This window comes from Emydura macquarii, unplaced genomic scaffold (assembly GCF_026122565.2).
Source record: "Emydura macquarii macquarii isolate MOO-44397 ecotype Brisbane River unplaced genomic scaffold, CSIRO-AGI_Emac_v2 contig_1348, whole genome shotgun sequence".
In the NCBI taxonomy this organism is placed as follows: domain Eukaryota; kingdom Metazoa; phylum Chordata; order Testudines; family Chelidae; genus Emydura; species Emydura macquarii.
This window is the reverse complement of record NW_027131485.1, coordinates 6,713,385-6,733,265: the sequence shown is the minus strand read 5'-3', so window position 1 is coordinate 6,733,265 and position 19,881 is coordinate 6,713,385. Positions and strand designations below refer to the sequence as shown.

General features: G+C 37.7%; 1 protein-coding gene across 4 annotated transcripts in view; it reads left to right on the top strand.

The window, feature by feature from the left end:
* VPS35L (VPS35 endosomal protein sorting factor like) overlaps window positions 1–19,881 on the top strand; it is a 97,274-nt gene that overhangs the window by 22,737 nt on the left and 54,656 nt on the right. For 3 of the 4 annotated variants that reach the window (XM_067551026.1, XM_067551027.1, XM_067551028.1), the window contains exons 9-15: window positions 3,476–3,535; window positions 8,191–8,287; window positions 9,619–9,666; window positions 10,793–10,886; window positions 13,825–13,902; window positions 14,410–14,532; window positions 18,054–18,100. In XM_067551026.1, coding sequence (XP_067407127.1) covers window positions 3,476–3,535; window positions 8,191–8,287; window positions 9,619–9,666; window positions 10,793–10,886; window positions 13,825–13,902; window positions 14,410–14,532; window positions 18,054–18,100 — 547 coding nt within the window. Of the gene's footprint in view, window positions 1–3,475; window positions 3,536–8,190; window positions 8,288–8,881; window positions 9,095–9,618; window positions 9,667–10,792; window positions 10,887–13,824; window positions 13,903–14,409; window positions 14,533–18,053; window positions 18,101–19,881 lie in introns of those variants that run through there. The other variant, XM_067551029.1, reaches the window with a different exon arrangement.

The following is a 19,881-nucleotide window of genomic DNA, read 5'->3' as shown; positions in this document are numbered from 1 at the left end:
AGTTTCTTCCCTTCCCTGATGCCTTTGTGTACTGATGATGTATATTTGAAAGTAGTGAACCAGGTTAAGATCTCTAGTGTTATTTTTGTTTTTGTCTTGTAAGCCTTTGTAATCACCATAGGCTGTGTCAACTAAAGTAATTTCTTATAATTGCTTCCAGCAGTTCTTCTCCGTCACTTACAGATAATACAGAATGTACTAGCATGTCTGGTCACTGGATTAAGCAGCTGTGCATGGTCTGCCAGTGAACTGGTGAAATCATTTTTAAGCTGGTCCTCTTGGGTTTTAAAACTTCTAATGAGGAGGAGCCTGGCAGTATTTGAGAGATTCTCCATTAGTCTCGTCCTGATAGGTTTCTGCCTCTGACACTATCCACTCTTTTAGGATTGTATCTCTCCTTAGGTCAGTGGGTGATTGAAACTTAGTGGTGACATCCCCTGTGGATATGAAACTCTTTCTTCTCTGGGCATTGTTATTTTTTATCCTCCCTCCCTAATTTTGAAAACTGACTGGAAACTTTATTTGGGTTGTCTAATAACAATACATTCTTGTTTCAGTTTCATTCTGCCTTTGTATAAGACTCCCTTCAGGCATCCCTAATGTGCCCATCACAATGGCATCTAAGTGTCTGGCTCAAAATTGGAATGCACTAAACCTATCCATAAAATACTCTACTCTCCACCCTCCCTTTATTTAGCTGCTAACATTCAGATGACTAATCTGTTTTGATCATCTGTCCATGAGAGTGCTGTACTTTAGTAGTGAAGGAAGGGTTATGCAAAACAATTGTCTTGTAATGTGTTCTGAAACCAAAATGATAGCATGTTTTTTTAATTGTATTTGGCTTTGTATTGTCCATTTTATGTTTGTCACTGTTTGGTGCAGTACTTTAAGTCTCTTAGTGAGGGTATGCAAAGCACTTTCTATCCTACTTTCTATTAATTATGTTTATATTTTCATTAACTGATTCTTCAGATTTTCATATGATTCTCTTCCCTATTTGTAACAATTTTAAGTATATCAAATGTTTAACCTAAAATAATTGACTGTCACTTTTAAAACTGTATTTGGACTCATCAGAATATTTTCTATTTAGTATGTTTGTATATTAGTAATAAACATGTTTAATTTATACTCCTAACAAAAATAAGCAAGTACATTACTTTGTGGCTTTTGCTAGAAATGTAATAGTTATCAAAGTAACTTCTGAAAGCTGACAATCAATTCTATTGCAGGATAAAATATTGTTTCACAGAATAACCTTGAAAGATAAATAATCATAAATACATTTTTAAAAATGCCGTAATACGATGAGTACCACTGAAGTGAAGTCATGAGATAAACATCATTTATTATGGCTGTACAAATCTCCAGTTTTAGAAAACTAAGGATTCGAGGGAGCAAAAGAATTGAAATGATTAATAGTTCGCTATGTTTTGTTGTTATTACATAAAGAATTGTCTCAGTTGGCTGTCTTTTCCTAGGGAGAGTTCATTTTACAACAAATAGAAGATTAATTCTGTGGCATTTCAATACTCATTTTGCATTATAGGTAGATGCTCTCACAAATGCAAAAGAAATTAATATTATTTCAAGGATAGCTGAAGACTGAGTATATGTCTCTGGATCAGATCTTTAGGTAGAGTCTCTTGTCATCAGTAAAGCATTTTAAATCAAGTAAATCTATGATATAGCAGTTATTTTAGAATGGGTTTTTGTGAATTATCAACATGATGAAACATTCATCAACCACACTAAAAGTCTGGAAATGCCTTACAGATTGGCACTAGCATGGTATCTGCATATAATTCTAAGCAAGCAGGAGAAGAACTGGACAGTATTGTTAGCTGGACACAGTTGCTTTTTAAATCCTTATTAGGTAATAAAAATATTATTTTATGCTTAACACTTCCTGCTTCTCTAATAAGGTATAAATAATAAGCCTCTCTTCAAGCTCCTGGAGGTGGTGGTGGTTTCCTTTGGCCATAACAGTAAACAAACTTAGTCAGACTGAGTTGGAAAATGTAAAGTTATAGTTTCAGTAACTTTAAATCCTTATGTTTCCAATCAGGTCCAATGCTTGGATTTGCAAATAATAGCAGTGTAATGCTCTTTTTAGTGGCTTATGCCCCGTCTCGCTTTCTGGAGCCATCTTGTTTGGCAGGGAGCAGAATTAGGGCCCGGTATTTAAATACAGTTCCAGTTAAGTAAGCTTCTAATGCAGTATGTCTGGTCAGTATGGATGAGCATTTCTAATTTTAAATACATGATTTGATTCCATCCGCTCACTGACTAGTCAAACTATGTGAAACTGGCTTAGCTGGGACAAAATTCAAACATAGTTCCTAGCTCTGTTTGACACCCATTGTAGATGAGGGTGGAGGTGCAGGGGGCCTTCTTTGACACAGGACAGATGGGAAGCTCGTAATTTATTCAGTTCATTTTAATATCCTTTTAATTCACAAAGAAACCTGACTCCTGAGGTGAAGAAGTTGATTTTCATTAATTAAATTAGGTGCTCTCAGTTTATCTTCTCCATAATTTGTATGTAGGGTTCCAAAAGTAGGTGAGTTAAGCATTTAGGCAAACAATAATACAGACTAATTACGTACATCATTCTTCAAACAATACTTCAATGGAAGTGTTTTATTTAAAAAAAAATCAAAACATGTTTTTTTAAATCTCCTAAAGAAAAAAGGTGTACTTTCTTTGTGTGTTTAACAATTGGAGGCTAAAACAAAACTATGAGAAAGGTCAGGATCTCTGAACTTTGAAATCTAAAACTGTAGCTTAAGTTAAAATAGTGTGTTACACAATGTTTTAAGAAATTATCACTTTATCACCTAACAGTTTCCTAAACCTTAATAATGTTTCATTCCATCTCTTCCTATATGTGGAATAGTTAAACTCTAAAAGCTTTCTTTAATTGGATATGGACTATGAAATAAATAAAATATTTTAGTAACTTTTAATCCTTTTAAAGGAAATTGTCATGTACTTCAATTGATCTTGGATTTCTTTACCAGTGTGGAATTGATTTATTACAGCCTTTACACTTGAAATGTATTGTTGGTGTTTAACAGGATGTGCTGTGATACAGATGTAGTTGTTTTTTCAGGTTTTATTTCACCTTTATGTCCTTTTCTACTCATTGACAGTTGCTAACAATAATACAAGATTTCTGCCCAGCAAAGAAAGGGCACCAAAAGTTATTTCCTGGCCAACAGAAGACAATTGGAGTAATCTGACCTGTGCGCTGCCTCTGCTCTTAGTGGAGCTCAGCCAGAGAAACTACAGTGTGCAAAAACCTGGGTTCAGAACTTCAAATCTCTCAGATTCACTAGGGGGCGGCATAATGTAATAGAGTTCTAGGAAACCTTTGCAGATGACATTCCAGAAACCTGTAGAAAAAATTGTTGTTTCACAATTCACATTTTACAATTTGCTGAAGATTAACTTCTTCTTTTCTTTGCAGGAAAACTAGTATATGAAAGAATTTTATCTATGTGTATGGATAATCGCGGCTCTTTACCAGGTAACTTTGTGCCTGCCTTGTTTTGTTCTTGTAGAAATGTGTAAATGTATCATGTTTACCAAGCTAGGTTGGGATTGTGAGGAATTTACACACGAACATATCCTAAAGCAAATTCAATTTTGCTTCCAAGCTTTATTAAAAAATAATATATCTGAAGAGTTTTAGTGCACACCTTGATTCCTATGAGGGACAACTAGAGTTTTTAAATAGGGCCAAGCCAATGGTACAGTAGAAAAATACGACCTGGTTAATGTCCTCTGAAAATAAATCAGTCTGCTCACATGTGCTGAGTTTGGATCTAGTTGCTTTTCCTAGTTTTTAACAAAAGAAAATATCCATAATAAGTTATTTTCATCACGCCCACATCTTTATGTAAGTTTACTTCCTTACTATAAATAACCCAGCATAAAACTTGTTACAGTAAAATGTACTAGTTCTCCCTTTTAATGATCCTGAACTTAGCAGGGTGTGTTTGGGGAAGGGAAGGTAACTTCTAGGGCAGGAGGAAGTGGAAGAAAACTGTTAGGAGTTGTCTAGGATAGGAATACAATTCCCATTCACTCCAGTTATAAAATAAGGAAAAAATCTTTGTCCTCTTCCCTCCTGATAGTCTCCTATTCTGAGCTTCTTTCTACAGTTTTTCAGCATGCTGAAAACATGGTTTTATCTGTCTGAACAGACAAGAATAAGCCATGTTACTACATTGTTTGGTCATAACCATGTTTAAATATGGTTATTGTAAAGTTGTGCATGAGGCCTAAATGTAGCCCCTGCTAATTTGTTATATAATAAAAGTATATACCTTAGATTTCATCATGAACAGCTTTGCAATACTAAACCAGAAGCACCATGAGAAAAAAAGCCAGTAAGCCTGTGCTGTAATTTTTTTTAAATACCTGTAATAATATTTTCTTTGGTGAGCTTTCTTTTTTTTCATTGCTGTGTAACACTCTGTCCCCTAAGGACAGCTCTGCTTGGGTGAGTCAAGAGTCAAATATCTTGAAAGAAACCTCTACCAGCAGTGTTATCTGGAATGAAATTTTCCAATAACATACACACACTCACAATTTCCTATGAAAAACCCTGTCTTGAGTAGCTGTGTGAAATGAGAACAAAGTAATTGGTGTTTGTACTCATTCTTTCTGTCCCAATAAGTTTGGAGCTTCCGATTTAGCACCAGAGTTCTCTGCTTCCAGGAAACCAAACTACCGTGTAGCTCTTGCTTATTGAAAGATACCTCAGTTATATTTGTCTGTGTGGGCACGATTGCAATGATTTTGTGCAATTAATTTAATTTGTTCAGAATTTGCTAATGAAACCAATATTTTATAGAAAGAACCTGTCAACAAAGCTGGTCTTCCTTTAAGTAGTAATCATTGCCTTTATTTTAAGCACATGATCGACGTTTATTTTTAGTATGTTCAAGATCAGCAATTCTGTGGTGACTTTTTGCTGTAGTTTTTGAAGGTTAGGTTTTGAAGGTTGTGTTAATATCAACTATGTTCGGGTTAGCATTATTCTTAACTGACTTGTCAGCTTTATGGTGACCAGATGTCCCGATTTTATGGGGACAGTCCCAATATTCGGGGCTTTGTCTTATATATGCACCTATTACCCCCCCACCCCGTCCCGATTTTTCACACTTGCTATCTGGTCACCCTGCAGCACACTTGAAATAAAGATGTCACATTCCCATAGTTCTGTGTTATGTAACAGACTGCTAGCTGTGGGTGGTGGGGAATTGCACTGTTTCTCTAAAATTTCAACACAGGCTTATTTATGTTCTTAGGAACAGCAGCAAGCAGAGCAGCAGAATAATAAGTAGAACTGGAAAAGAATGCTTCCAGTCAAATTAATTAACATACTTTTGTTTATATGTATATTTCCTGAGTTCCTGACAGAAGGGTATGCAGATTATGGATAGAACTTTGTTCTCCCATCATTGTTTCAAAAATCACAAGTCCAGTGGACAAATTGGGGGGAACACAATTTTTTTTAATTGGCTAACACATAGCTTGTAGTGAGAAATATATCTGTGTAAAGCTGTGCAGATAGAGAAGAGCCCTTAGAAATACTTTACATATACTGCAAAAAGCTGATTCATGTAAAGGTGGAAGTTACAAAGAATGAAATATAAAGAGAAACAGCAAAGAAATGAAGTTTTCTCCCCTGAGAAGACTGTGCCTGTGCTTTCTAAGATCACTAGATTGGTGAAGATGATGCTTTTTTAATGATTTACTGTGAAACATCAGGGTGCAAATTGAACAGACAGCAAGCTGCAGGTGGGGTTATTGTGCAAATAAAGGTTACAGTCTCACTGCAAATAAATTACTGTTAAGATTGCTTTGAGTTAATGGTAGCAGGAACAGACTTTATCTTCAAGGGTGGTCACAATCTTGCTAGTGTTGCACTGAGGACTTCTGGGTTTGGGGCCCTTTACCTGGTGAAGTCATAGCTCCGTGCAAAAGATTCTTCTCTCCTCCATTTTTAGCAGGATGATTCTGGGAGGGGATAGGAAGGCCAGAAAGTCTTTGGCTAATACTGCAACATAAAAGTTATATAAATGTAGAGCTGGAAGGGACTGCAAGAGGTCATCTAGTCCATTCCCCCACATCGAGGCAGAATTAAGTAAGCCTAGACCATCCCTGAGAGAAATGTGTCTAACCTTGTCTTAAATACCTCCAGTGACGGAGATTCCACAGCCTCCATACTGAACCTGTTCCAGTGCTAAATATTCTTAGTTAGAAAGATTTTCCTAATATTTAATCTAAATCTCCCTTGCTGCAGATTAAGCAAATTACTACTTGTCGTACCCTCCCTGCACACAGAAAACAATAGATTACTGTCTTCTGTATAACAGCCCTTAACATATATGAGTCTTTTTATCAGATCCCTGCTCATTCTTCTCTTCTCTAGGTTAAACATGCCAGTCCTTTCAACCTTTCTTCATAGGTCATGTTTTCTAAACCTCTTAGCATTTTTGTTGCTCTCCTCTGGACTCGCTCTAGTTTTTCCACATTTTAAAGTGTGACACCCAAAACTGAAACAGTGCTCCAGCTGAGGCCTCACCAATGCTGAACAGAGCAGAACTATTACCTCCCATTTCTTACATGTGACACTGCTGTTAACATCTCCCAGAATATTTGCCTTTTTTGCAACAGAATCACATTGACTCATATTCAATGCCCATATAGCTATGTTTTCTGTTGCCACTTTCTGTATCCAAGATTTGTTGGGGAGTGGGCATTCATCTTGTATTAGAACAAATATAGGTGCTATATCTATATATCACATCAGGAGAATACATATACATCAGCAAAATGATAGGTCTGGAATCATTCCATCCCTGATTAGCACTTCCCATGAAGCTGAATTTGGTTAAGGACTTTGAACTTCTGCTACAGGTCTCAAATAGAACAATGGCTATATTATGAGGATTCCATTTCAAGATTATTATTAAACACTTCATTGGAATATATTGTTTTCTTGTCAGTATTATTATTCAAAGAGTGTCAAATGCCTTTCCTTGAAATGTGGAGTATTCCACCAATACTTGGCGATGTAGCTGCCTCACAGGGCAAGTCTGTCTGTCTGTCCTTTTTTTTTTTTTTTTTTTTTTTTTTATAAACTTTACATTAGTGATGAAAGCCTTTGAAAATATTGTGTGCCAATGGTGTAAAACCAGCAGGCCCTTATGGTTTGGGGGTACTTTTTAAAAACTAAGCTATAGGGAATCTTACAAGTAAGTTTATTCCTCAGTCTGTGTTAGGAACATTGCATATTCACTTTAATGTGTTTGTAGATCTTTGTCCTTAAGTGTTAGGTTTGCTTGTTGGTTCAGAGATTTGACTCCGTGTGTTTGCTTCTGGTAATGTTGGTTGGTGGCAGATAACTGAGGTTGCATGTCTGGCAAATTATTATTTTTTTAATACACTAAGTAAGCTGGCAACACCTCTGTTAGATGAGGACAGAGGTTCACAGTGGCTTGTCTGAAGTCACACAGTAAGCCCATGTCATATCTGGTAATAGAACTAAGGAGTCATGATTGCCAGTCACAGTCTTTAACCACTGAACTAAACCATATTCCCTTCCTAGTGACTTGACAGAGTTTAATTTTAACCAATAGGATTTCAGTATGCAAATTAAGACAGTTTGGGGGCAACACTTCTTGTTTTAGTCACATTCCCACTACTCAAAAAGTGAGATTTTTAGACTACTACAGGGAAGGAGGCGAGAGTAAGGAGCAGGAGGATGTAAGAGAACAAAAGCAGATAGGACAAAAAAGAACAATATTTCTCAGTTCTTTCATATGAGAATTTCATAGTTATTTGGTCAGCTGTTTAAAAAAAGAAGCATATTATGAGCTATTGGGTTGATACCAGGAGTTAGACCAAATGAAATAAATCAATATTACTATAAAATAGAAGTGGAGCTCTGGTTATCCAGCACTGCTGCTCACTCCATGTTTGCAGTCAAACCGTTGTCCATATTGCTGGGAAGGAGATCCTAGTGTTAAAATACATTGTCCAGTTCATTACCGTATGTTTAACTTCTTTTTAAAGGGAAACACTCAGTGCAGTTTTAAATAAATGTAACTAATGTAATTTATTTCAGAACTAAATGTAATGTGCTTGGCTCTGGCTTTGTTTTTACAGATAATTTTACTCCAGAAAGTGTTAATGATACTGCCAAAGAAACCTGTTTAAACTGGTTCTTCAAGATTGCTTCAATCAGAGAGCTCATTCCCAGATTGTATCCTTTTCAAATGAGTTTGCCTGTCAAAATGGTACTATGACGCTGTCTGGAGTATAAGTGATCATTTATAATATTACTGATATCAATATTGCAAAATTACAATGAATCTTACAATGTTAAGTATCATTGGAAAGGTTATAATTTGCTAAGTATAAAAATAATGTTTATATATAGGTATCAGTTTTGTATTATGAGTTCTAAATATGTATGATATATTTGTTTCAAACTTGTGTGGTGTTTCGGGGTGACATCCGTGGCAGCAGCATTAAGCCTGCTTAAATGCCCATCAAGGGAACTCAGTTGTACCAACTGCATCTGAGGAAGTGAGCTGAAGCCCACGAAAGCTTATGCCTGCTGAAATTAAATTTGTTAGTCTTTAAAGTGCTACAGAACTCTCGTTGTTTTTGCTGTATACAGACTAACACGGCTACCCCTCTGGAACAATTGTACAGTGAATCCAGTGAAAGAACCCAGGGGCTACCGGCAGCTTATGAGTTACCAGAACTTGTAAGAACATGCCTATGGACAGGGGACTCTGAGGTTTTCCCATGCTGTGTTCTGTGTAGCTGTGTTTGAGACAAAGAAAATACAAGCCTCATGGCAAAAACTATAAAATGCAGCTGCACCATCTCCATCTGGTCTTCATTCCTGCTTTCTCTCTACCTCTGGAACAACTACTCTACTTCTGAAGCTGTGAAACAGGACTGAGACCCATTCAGATACTGGATGTACCAGAGGGAACCATGCAAGCCTGCAACTCCAATACTGCTAAGAATCTGATATATATGGACTTCTAAGTCATTTGTATGTACCTGATTGTTTTGATCATTTAGCATCTCTCATTTGTTTCTTTCCTTTTATAATGAACCTTTAGCTTTAGTTACCAAAGGATTGGCTGGCAGTGTGGTATTTTGGGTAAGAACCAAACCTATACTGATCTCTAATGTCACTCCTGACCCATTGGGGATCAGGAGAACATTTTGGTAAAGAGAATAGAGTTTTAAATAACTTATTTCTTTACTGGACCTAGTTGCTAGGGGGAGGGGTGGGGAGGGTGGGAAAGACTTCAAAGGATTGATGACAAATGAGATTAGCATTCCTCCTCCCTACTTGAGAAGGTACATACACTGCCACAACAACACATCAGTGTACATACAGTGTACCCCAAAAGGTGTTAACCCTAATTCAATAAGGTTTAATTTATCTTAATTCCATAAGGTTTGTTCAGTATATTACAGGATATTGTCTGTCTGTCACAGGGGTAGTTTTGTTTTTCATGCAAGGAGTACATCTTGAAATCTTTTTCCTTAACTTTGGTTTTGTCGTAGCTATGTGGAAGCAGCAATATTGAAATGCAACAAGTTTCTATCCAAAACGTAAGGCTAACATGCAGTTAATAAATATGGATAGTAAATGAATGGGTACATTTTAAAAGTTGTATGCAGAGAATAAAGTATGCAAGTTCCATTATCAATAATGGCAGGAATCTTCTGTGCTTTTGGAGGGGGCAATATTGATGGCTTGGGACTCCTGATATGAATCCCATCAAGGGCAGAATATTAACACAGCTGCTGACATACTGATGCATCCAATGCAGACCACTTACATAACTGTAGCATGAAGCAAGAGAAGGTTAAGGATTTGTGCGGGAGGAGGAAGGGTTTACGAAACTGAAAGGAAAGCAAAATTGATGGGATGTGCCTGAAGGTAAAAGAGGACAACACGTTGAGAGGAATAGGCAGGTGTATAACCAGGCTAAAGACAAGTTGGGAAAACAAGGCAGAGGCAAGGAGTCTGGAAAGCAGCTGGGGGATAAGCTCCAAGTAGTACTGAATCCTTATTGTTTAAAAATAGCCCTTCAAGACAAATGGGCCTTTTCAGTGAATCGCTAAAATGAATACTGTCATCTCAATGGCTACTGCAATGACAGCTTGATTATTTTTGTGCCTCCTGGTATGGGCCTGACCACACTTGTGTCCTGGAGGGGGAGGGAGAGTATAAGCAGCCCACATAGAGTCTCCACACCTCCTGCATGTAATGGCTCTGTAGTGAGTCCCTCATAACCATAGCAGGTGAGATTGGGACTGAAATGGGACCAGTGGATCTGTGACTGACTAGGAGATTCCCTGGCCATTGTAGATTCACTGCCTCTGAGGCTTTGGGGCTGCTCCCTGAGACTGCATTGCAACCAGAGAGTAGCTCCATTGCTTCTCCAGTCTAGAGGAAAGGAGTCTGTCCTTCCCTCAGTCCCCCAGCTCTTTTGCAACTCTCCAATACATAGCCTGGCTGCTCCTAAGAGTAAATAGTATAATTCATATGTAAGATGTTATTTAGAGTACTAGTTAAAATTTACTTCTAAATTAGACTTTGTGCTAATATGACTTTTCTTCATTCCTATAATTCTTGCTTGGATATAAATTAACAATACAGTGATCAATATGTGTTGTGATGCTCTGATCAATTCTTCAACTTAAAAATTTAATTTCTAAAAAATCTTAACAGGGGAATTTCAGAATGTCTCCCGCGACTAACATCTATGATTAGAGGAATTGGAGATCCACTGGTTGCAGTCTATGCAAGAGCGTACCTTTGCAGGGTAGGCTACCATTTAACATTATTTAAAGTGAACTTATAACAATGGTATATTTCTCTCTGGCTGCAGCCTCACCTGCCACTAAAGGAAGATTTTCATTAACTGCAGCTTTTCTGTGACCCAAAAAGCGGCCTGTTCCTCCTCTGAGCAAATTGCAAGGCAGAATAACTTTTTTCCATTATAATCACAATTTTAAAATCTGCTGCATAATTGCCTATAATAATCATAGTAATTAAAAACTAATTTTCCAAGATTGTCCTGCCAGTACTCCCTTTTGAGGGAAGGAGAAAATTGGGGACTGAGTCATAAAGAAAGCTTGTAGCTTTGTGGTATTACAAGTTGCTCTACGAGCACTAAACCTTCCTTTTCAGAGGTATGTACAAGCTTTCCTTCAATTTGAATTCATTGTCTCCCTGTTCATGCCACTAGAGCATCTGCTTTTGGGGTATGGCTTAATGAGCTTCATGATAAAAGAGTTATTTTGATGGAGTGTTTTAAAAACTATGGGGTTACACACTTTGTATCTTGCATAGGCCGAGTTAATTATCATTATTACTAGGGGCTCCTTGGTTTCCCCTATAAGCCCCTTGTGTGCCAACCTCCCTTCCCCTTCTATTTCAGGGACTTGCTGCAACTCCCTCAAGTTGTCTGCCCTGCCAGGGCTTCTGTGTGCATCCCAAATCCTCCCATCTCCCATACCACGGTCCCCCATTCCCACCTCCATGCCAACAGCTCTGTGCACCTCTTTTCCCCTTCCTCCACATGCCCTCCATTCCCCCTTCCCTTCCATGCTAGGTGCTCTGTGTCCCCCCCATTCCAGGGCCCAAATCCTTCCCCCATGCCAAGGAGCTTTTTGTACCTCCCCATTCTGCCCTCCCATAATATCAGGGTCCCCCATTCTCTCCCCCCCTCCGGCCACCATGCCAGAGTCTCTGTCTGCCCTGCCTCTTAAGGAGTTCTCTGTGTCCCATTCTCCCTCTCCCTATGCCAGGTGTGTGCACCCTCAGCCCCTCCCCACCATTATTCTGTCTGTCTGGGAGATAATCATTCAGGGTGTCAGCATATTAAACTCTAGTAGAGGGATGAGCAGAGGTGAGATGGGGGATGCTGTTGTGCTGGAAGGTATTAATGGGTGTCATCAATGAGTTGTTTGATCGATAGACAGTTACAGAAGTGCTTGAAGCTGTGTCTGTGCTAGTCAGATGGCAGCAGCTTCACATATCCCCTTTCCCCCCCTTTCAGTTTTCCCCAAAATCAGTGCGGTCCTGACACCGATGTCTAGAGCATTCCCTGAAATTTTGGAATTGATCAGATGCATCACGTTACATACGCACATACAGACAGAAATGCTGTCAATTTGGGTGTAAGTCCTTGACAAGTTCAGCTGATGAAATGTTCCAGGTGCTACCATATTGGATGATTGTGGCCTTAACAGTCTGCAATAGGGTATTTAAAATAAGAGACGAAAACTTGGTCAGGAATGAAAGGCATAAGTTAGAGACTAAACTCCCTCCTAGTAGGAGGTAAAACTGTGACTGCAATTCTGTGTGTTTGGTCATCTGCTTGCCTGCTGTTGACATCTAATTGGTTAAGGAAAATTTCAAACTACCCCCAGCAAACATAGTGGGAATAAAAACCTTCTAAAAAGTAACAGTTTATAAATAATGAAGCTGTAGTGCAGAGACAAATAAGATCTGTAAAGCAGCAGCATAGCTGAATAGTGGTATCTCTTCTGTTGAATCGAATCAAAGAACTAGCTGTCTCTACGGAAAGCTCATAGGGTAATGTGGTATTTCTCTAAAGCTTATATGGCTCAACTAAAAACAAAAGGCAAAAATAAAGAAAGACAAGAGACGTTGGTCTGGGTGGGTGCTGGGTACTTGCAGCTCCTGACAGAGTCAATGGGAGTGGCAGGTTCCTCTCAGAATCAGGCCTGGGGTGAGCAATGGGGTAGAAGAGGAGTCTTAGGCTATGTCTACACTACAGCCTATGTTGGCAAAACTTATGTCGCTCAGGGGTGTGAATATTCCACCTCTTCAGAGACAAGTTACACAGACATAAGCACGCTGACACTTGTGGAGGTGGTATAGAGCATCTTCACCAGATGCGCTGCAGCAGCGCAGCTGTACTGATACAGCTGCGCCACTGCAGCGCTGTATGTATAGACATGGCCTTAGAAGCTGTGTGGTTTTTTTTAATATAACTATGACTGACTGCTCTTTCATGACTCATTTGTGTTCCGCTTTCTCTTCTCTAAAAGTTGTACATAACAGACTTTTTTCTTTTTTTAAAAAAAATAAGAAATTATAGTAAAAGAAGCCCTGCATTAAAATAACATTATTTAGGTTGCAAAGCCAAGCACTCAAAAATTAGGAAATGCCAGACTTAAAATTGCCCGTGTCCCCTTAATTAACATCACTACATGTTTATGAATTACAATAAAATCTTTAATTATATCGTCCTGTACTATTTTTTTTTTCCACAGGACCCCTACTTCATTCAGCACAGAGAATGGATGCATCATGGGGCAATCTTAAATCTGGCTTTTCCTAACACTTGAGTGCTTGATTTTTTTTTTCATTGTTCTCTTACTGTAAATTTTCTGTATATAATTGAACATACTGATATAGTGCAGGCAGTGATGGTGGAAATCCATGTCCTTGCTGGTCATGAACACCATATTAGGACCTGTTCTCAACAACCTCGTTTAAATACAGTAGTGATTAACACAGTTCTGGTGTTAGTGGCCAGGGCCATAATATCACTTCTTAGTGAGATAGGAATAACAATGGGCAAAAAAGCACTCTATTCAGTACTCTGCTATAATACCTTCATTTTATTGATGCGTGTGTGAATATACTTATTCCCCGATGAATAACTTATTTCATAGCTGAAGGAGGATAAGTGGTAAGATACAATTTTTCTGCTTCTTTGAATGTAGGTTGGGGTGGAAGTGGCTCCTCATCTTAAAGAAAGCCTTAACAAGAATGTTTTTGACTTCCTTCTAACATTTAAGCAGGTAAGCAAATAAGTTTGTATTGACTGAGTGATGAAATAAGTATGTTCCTTGAGCAACCTATGATGAAAATGCTTTTACAAATCCCTTTAAAAGTTCTTGAATCTAAAGTTGTAAATATTTCTGTAACTGTGAATCTGAAAAAATGTAATTTCACCATGCAATAGACGTCACCAGTAAAACAGATATTAACTACACTGCGGTCTTTACCTTTACCTGGTATTTCATATACTTAGAATGGGAAATACTGCCCCTATTGTGGTAAATTTAACTACTCTGGATAGTATATGCTCAAATTTTAAATAGCGCCCACTGCATATTTCTTCAGAATACAAGAAAATATGAAGAATACTTGTACATCTATTGAGCATACTGTGTAATTCAGTGACCATGGTCTCTCAAAGCTTTCAGTTAACCTATAACTTTAATGTTGTTTCCAGTTTCTCACAACCCCATCCAGACACCTTTTTCCTCCCATGCCAACTGTTCCATTTTTTACTTTCTTTATAGATGCATGGGGATACTGTTCAAAATCAGCTGGTAGTGCAGGGTGTGGAGATTCCATTGTATTTGACTCTGTACTCTCCTGCTATAGACTGGATTTTACAGTGTATCGCATACCGTGCTCCCGAGGTAAATGACATATTCCCCATTGAAATAAATGCTTGATAATTAACTGGAGCAAAGAACATATATAATATCTGATTTTTTAAAAAATATTATAGATTCCTATGGTAATTGTTTATTGCTAGGTTATTTAGTACATATTGATGCAGGACGTGGAGCACAGTATTCAAATTTGAATTGAAAAATGACCAAAGCTTATGTCAGTGATATTATTAACACACCGTTATAGTGCTGTAAATATACACTGGACTTTACATAGCTAGCTAAGATACATGCAATGCTCTGAAATGCCTAAAATCTGAATAACCACAAAAATACTTTCCAGTGGGAGTGCTTGAAAAGGCAAAAAAAGCCAATATTATAAGGCAAAGTTGGAGAATGAGTGTAAGATTACATAACAGACTCAGATAAGTCAACCTGATTATTCCACAAAGCTGATGAAAACTTGGAAGTTTCTTATAAAAGCTAAGTTCTAGATTTCCCTTTCATAGTTTTAATATAACAGATGTGCAGAAACATAACTGTAGGTATAAATAAATAAAAAGCAGGCAACTTCTTCTGTGTCCTATACATATAAAGAGTGCTAGGTGCTTTGTACGATTTTTTTCTTCCATGTCCACTGGTTCAGTCCAGATCTTATGTTATATGACCATCTACCAGTAGATGGCTTAAGGAAAAATCAAAGGAATCGCCATTGTCCAACTATACTTGAAGGAGGACAGGAGACACTGTATGTGGTTTAATTAGGCAGCTATTTTATTCCTAAATATCAACAAGTACCAGAAGATAAGTGTACAGTGCAGGTAATTCCATAATCATTTACATGTATCGGGCGGGAACTGCTGTTATCCCCCACTCCCTTTACCCAATCTGGCCCCCAGCTAACCCACTGCTGGGACCTTGCATCTGCATCCCCTCCCCCAATGAGGCTATAAAGGAGGGGCTGACTCCTTGCCATACATGTCAGAGGAGCCCCAACCTCCCCCCAATATCGTCTCCTTTAAAGAGTAACTTCTTAAAATAGACTCAGACTTTAAGGTCAGAAGGGACCATCATCATCTAATTTGACCTTCTGCATATTACAGGCCACAGAACCTCATCTGTCCATTCCTGTAATAGACCCCTAACCTCTGGCTGAGTTACTGAAACCCTCAAATCATGATTTAAAGACTTCAAGTTACAGAGAATTCATCATTTACACTAGTTTAAACCTGCAAGTGACCCATGTCCCATACTGCAGAGGAAGGCAAAAAAAACCCCAGGGTCTCTGCCAATCTGACTGGGGGGGGAATTCCTTCCCAACCCCAAATATGGTGATCAGTTAGACTCTGTGCATGTGGGCAAGACCCACAAGACAGATACATTTACTAGTCCATTTTATCTGATCACCATATCCCTTCCAGATGGAGTACCTGTACTGGACGGCTGCCCCACACTTACATGAGTTGCAACATCATAGCTTATCCCCTGTTTACATGTCTGCCCTAACAAAACTCCCAGCCAGGTGTGGGGAAGACAAAAAACCCACTTCACCTTGGCCAATCTGGCAGTGAGGGAAAATAATTCCTTCCCAGTCCCCCAAGAAAGGAGCAACTAGCGCAGTGCCCACAGTGGATCACGGCAAACCTGGTATTTAACTACCCCATGGGTGGAAGATTGTTTTTGGGGTGCCCAAGACAAGAGTTTTGGCTGACTTATGCCGCAAAGATCACTTTTCCAAATAACCTTGTTAAGAGAATCAAGAGTTTACTACTACATTATGACTATTTGCTATAGGTGATCCATTTTGATCTGATGTGTGTTTATATGCCTTTTAAAACAAGAAAATGATTTCAAGCCTATAACAAGAAGCTGTGAAGGATGTTATGTGGCATTTGAGGTATGGCACAGGCATCTGGCAGAATTAACTATTTCTAAAATGATTTTTTTCATCACTTTGAAGGATGTAGAACAGGTGCTAGAGAACGATCTATAGTCTGACTCTTGGGGTAAAAATATATATATATTTGGAAATCAAAATTTGCACCAGAACAAGTGATTGGGAAATTTTACCTCAGCCACAACAATAATAATAAACCCTATTTTCTTAGGTGATCCTACCAGAAGATCTTTAAATGCCCCACAAAACTTGAATCTGAGACAATCACAATCTGATGCAGAATTCTGAAGAAAGTGGAAATAATAAAAGTTGACTTTAAAAAAAAAAAAAAAAAAAAGAAAATATAGGAAGCTAGTAGTTGCCCTCTGGGTAAAGGGATCCAGAAAATGTTGCCCGATAAGCTTGACTCCAACAATGGGCAAGGTACAAATAATGTAAATCCAGGGCATCATAGGGGTAATAGGTGTGTGTATGTAGAGAGGTGTTAACAAGGCTTGACAATAATCAAATGAGTAATGCCAATATCAAGCCATTCTTGTTGTAATACATGTTTACAGATTGTGTAGAATCTAAATAATGTAAAAGATTGTAATTAGTGAAAGATGGTAAAGACATTTTTAAAGGTGAAACCTCAACCACACTAAAATGCACATCTGATTGCTTTGTACGGGACTCTCTGCCTAACATGTCTCCTGACACAAATCTAAAGCCCTTTGATTCTGCATCAGCACCTCATGATGCTGTTCTTCACACTGCTTTATCAACTTAGTGATATGAATTGCACCTTTTTATTTATAAACATTATCAACATAATGTTATAAGCAGCTTAAAAATAGTCTGACACAGAAATTAATTTTGAATGAGACATTACAACACTTCAGCATTTGAGACGAAAACTGAAGGAAGTCCAGTCACGGGGAGAACTTAAATCTGCTGTGAAAAGGCTTGTTTAAAAAATACCTTGTTGGAAATCAGTTCTTACTCATATTTAGAGAAGAATAGAATAAACCTTAATAGATATGAGTGTACATTTTTAAAATCTTGTATACAGAAAAATATATTTATATTGGAATTAATAATAAGCAATTATATGAAAGCACAGATGAGAACATTTAAATTCATAGTCAATACTGCTTTTTCTTTCTTACTGTCCTGTTGGTGGTATCATCATGCTTTCTTGATCTTCTGAGTCCATTCAGCTACATCTGTCATACTGATATAAACTAGTGAGGAAAAATTTGTAATTGCTTAACATAGCCAACAAGCTACTTAAAACTTCTATCAGCATGTTTGCATTCTGAATAAAGAGCTAGTGGTATTCCCCTCTCTTGCCAGAGGTAATTGATCTTGTCATTTCTCAGAGGGGTAACTTTTTTCAGACATAACTAAAGATCTGGAAACTTGACTTTTATAAAATAAAGTAGCATGTCAGATTAAAATGTCACTATACTCATGCATTATATTTGTTTTCTTTTGCACCACATACAATATTTTCTTTTGACTAGATGTAGTGTTAAATAAGATTATTGGAATGTAGTAGCTAGGTAATGAAATTCCCCTCTAGTTAATGTACAATCTTCCAAAAGCTGTAAGAATGTTTTATTTGGGTAATTCACACTTTTTAATTTAAATGAAATCACCTTTATAGATTCTGCTTATCGAGATGATGGAGAGGTGCAAGAAACTGGGGAACAAGTAAGTATTAATGCTCAACCAACCATGAATCAGAAATCTAAATCTTATATTACACTCTTTGTATAATGTCTCTAATTTTATTTTTTGCAGAAGTAATTTATTAAACTAGTAAAACTGAATGTAGTATCTGTCCTCTCTGAGGTTTTTTCACCCAAAATTCCAGTGGGTTTGGCTGAGGCAAAAGAGTTAATTGACCCAATTGTCAAATGAGCCAGAGTTCAGCTAGGATTAAACCTCTTGATAGTTTGGACTCCCAGACATTTCCTTTGAGCACTACACATGCTGCATTTTCTTCTTTTCCTTTTTTATTTTTACCAATTGGCCAGTAAATGCATACTGCAAGGAAGGTTACAGAGTATCTGACCTGGATTGAGGACAGGTGTGTTTAGGTGACTGAACAGTTCCATTTTAAGGCTAAGAATAGTCTTCCAAGTCTGTCTTGGAAAGGATGTGCATTCATTCCTGTCTGAACTAGAAAAATGAGCTGAAAATGGTTTTCAAACACAATTCACCCCATCTCCACACATTAACCTGGACTTGAATGTGGTTTGGCCTGGTCTGCACAGGCTTAACTGCATTTAGTGACTGATTCAGAAAGGTTACTTGCAAGTCTTGAATCCTAATTCTGAATTGTGTGAGCATGGTTTAGCCTGATGTACACAGGTTGGCTTCAGTTTGGTTCATTAGGTGATCAGGGAGAAGATCTGTGAAAATTACTTGCAAACGTGATTAATTTTTCTACTGCACGCTGAGCTAGTGTAATCTGCTTTGAATAAAGGACCAGAAATGCTTTACCCTTTTAACCAAAAGGAAGATATTGTAACACCAATCATATGTGACTGAGTTAAGGAGTGGAGAAGTTGGACTCAAAATCAAGGGTGAGGTTGCTCTTGCATTGATTGCTATAATGGGGGCAAAAATCATCCTTTTAAACACCACTGTATTAGGTTCTATTCATATGTTTTTGGTCTCTTCTGCAACATTTGTCTTTAAATTAAATAATTTCTAGTATTTTGGGTTGTGAAGACAGACTTTCTGCTTAGTCTGTGCACAGCTCTGTTGTTTGTTTTGCAGCAAGGCAGATTTCACAGTGTAGCACCAAGAGAGCTGAAAAATTTCCTGTGTTTAAATGGAGTGTTAATTTCAGTCTATTTTTGACCTTTTAAATGCTTACTCTGTTTAGCTAAGTGGAAATTGAATAATGAGCTGGGACAATTGTTTTGTAGGTTAACAACATTAAAGGCAAAGTTCTGCCCTCTTATGTGCACCTCATTGAATGATATTTTAGATTTATGTAGTGATTTTCATTGCTGAATTTTGATTCTCAAGCCATTCACAAACTGCATACATGTAATATCACTAGAATTCAGCCATCTGTGGGTGAAAGATAGCAGCCAACTTGTGGAACATGCTGTGGACAACAGCTGGCATGAAAATGTGTGGACAAGGCCAAGGGTAAATTCCTAGTAAGTGCTATGTGATCATTTACTCCTGTTCACTGTCAATTCTGCAAAAGACCCACTCACAGTACATTGCACAGTATTCACTTAATTGACTTCAAAAGAATGAACGACTGAGCATCAACTCAGGGGTTACAAATCAACATGGAAGGTGTACATATGTATCTCAGGGCAGAATTTGGCCCTGAATGTTTGTTTTAAAATATTATGTCAAACTGAGTTACTTTTTCTGAAGTTGGATTGCCTCTTCAACAGCTACATTACAATAAAAATTTTAGATTTAAATGATTAAATCTGTAGACACTAGTAGTCACCTTTACT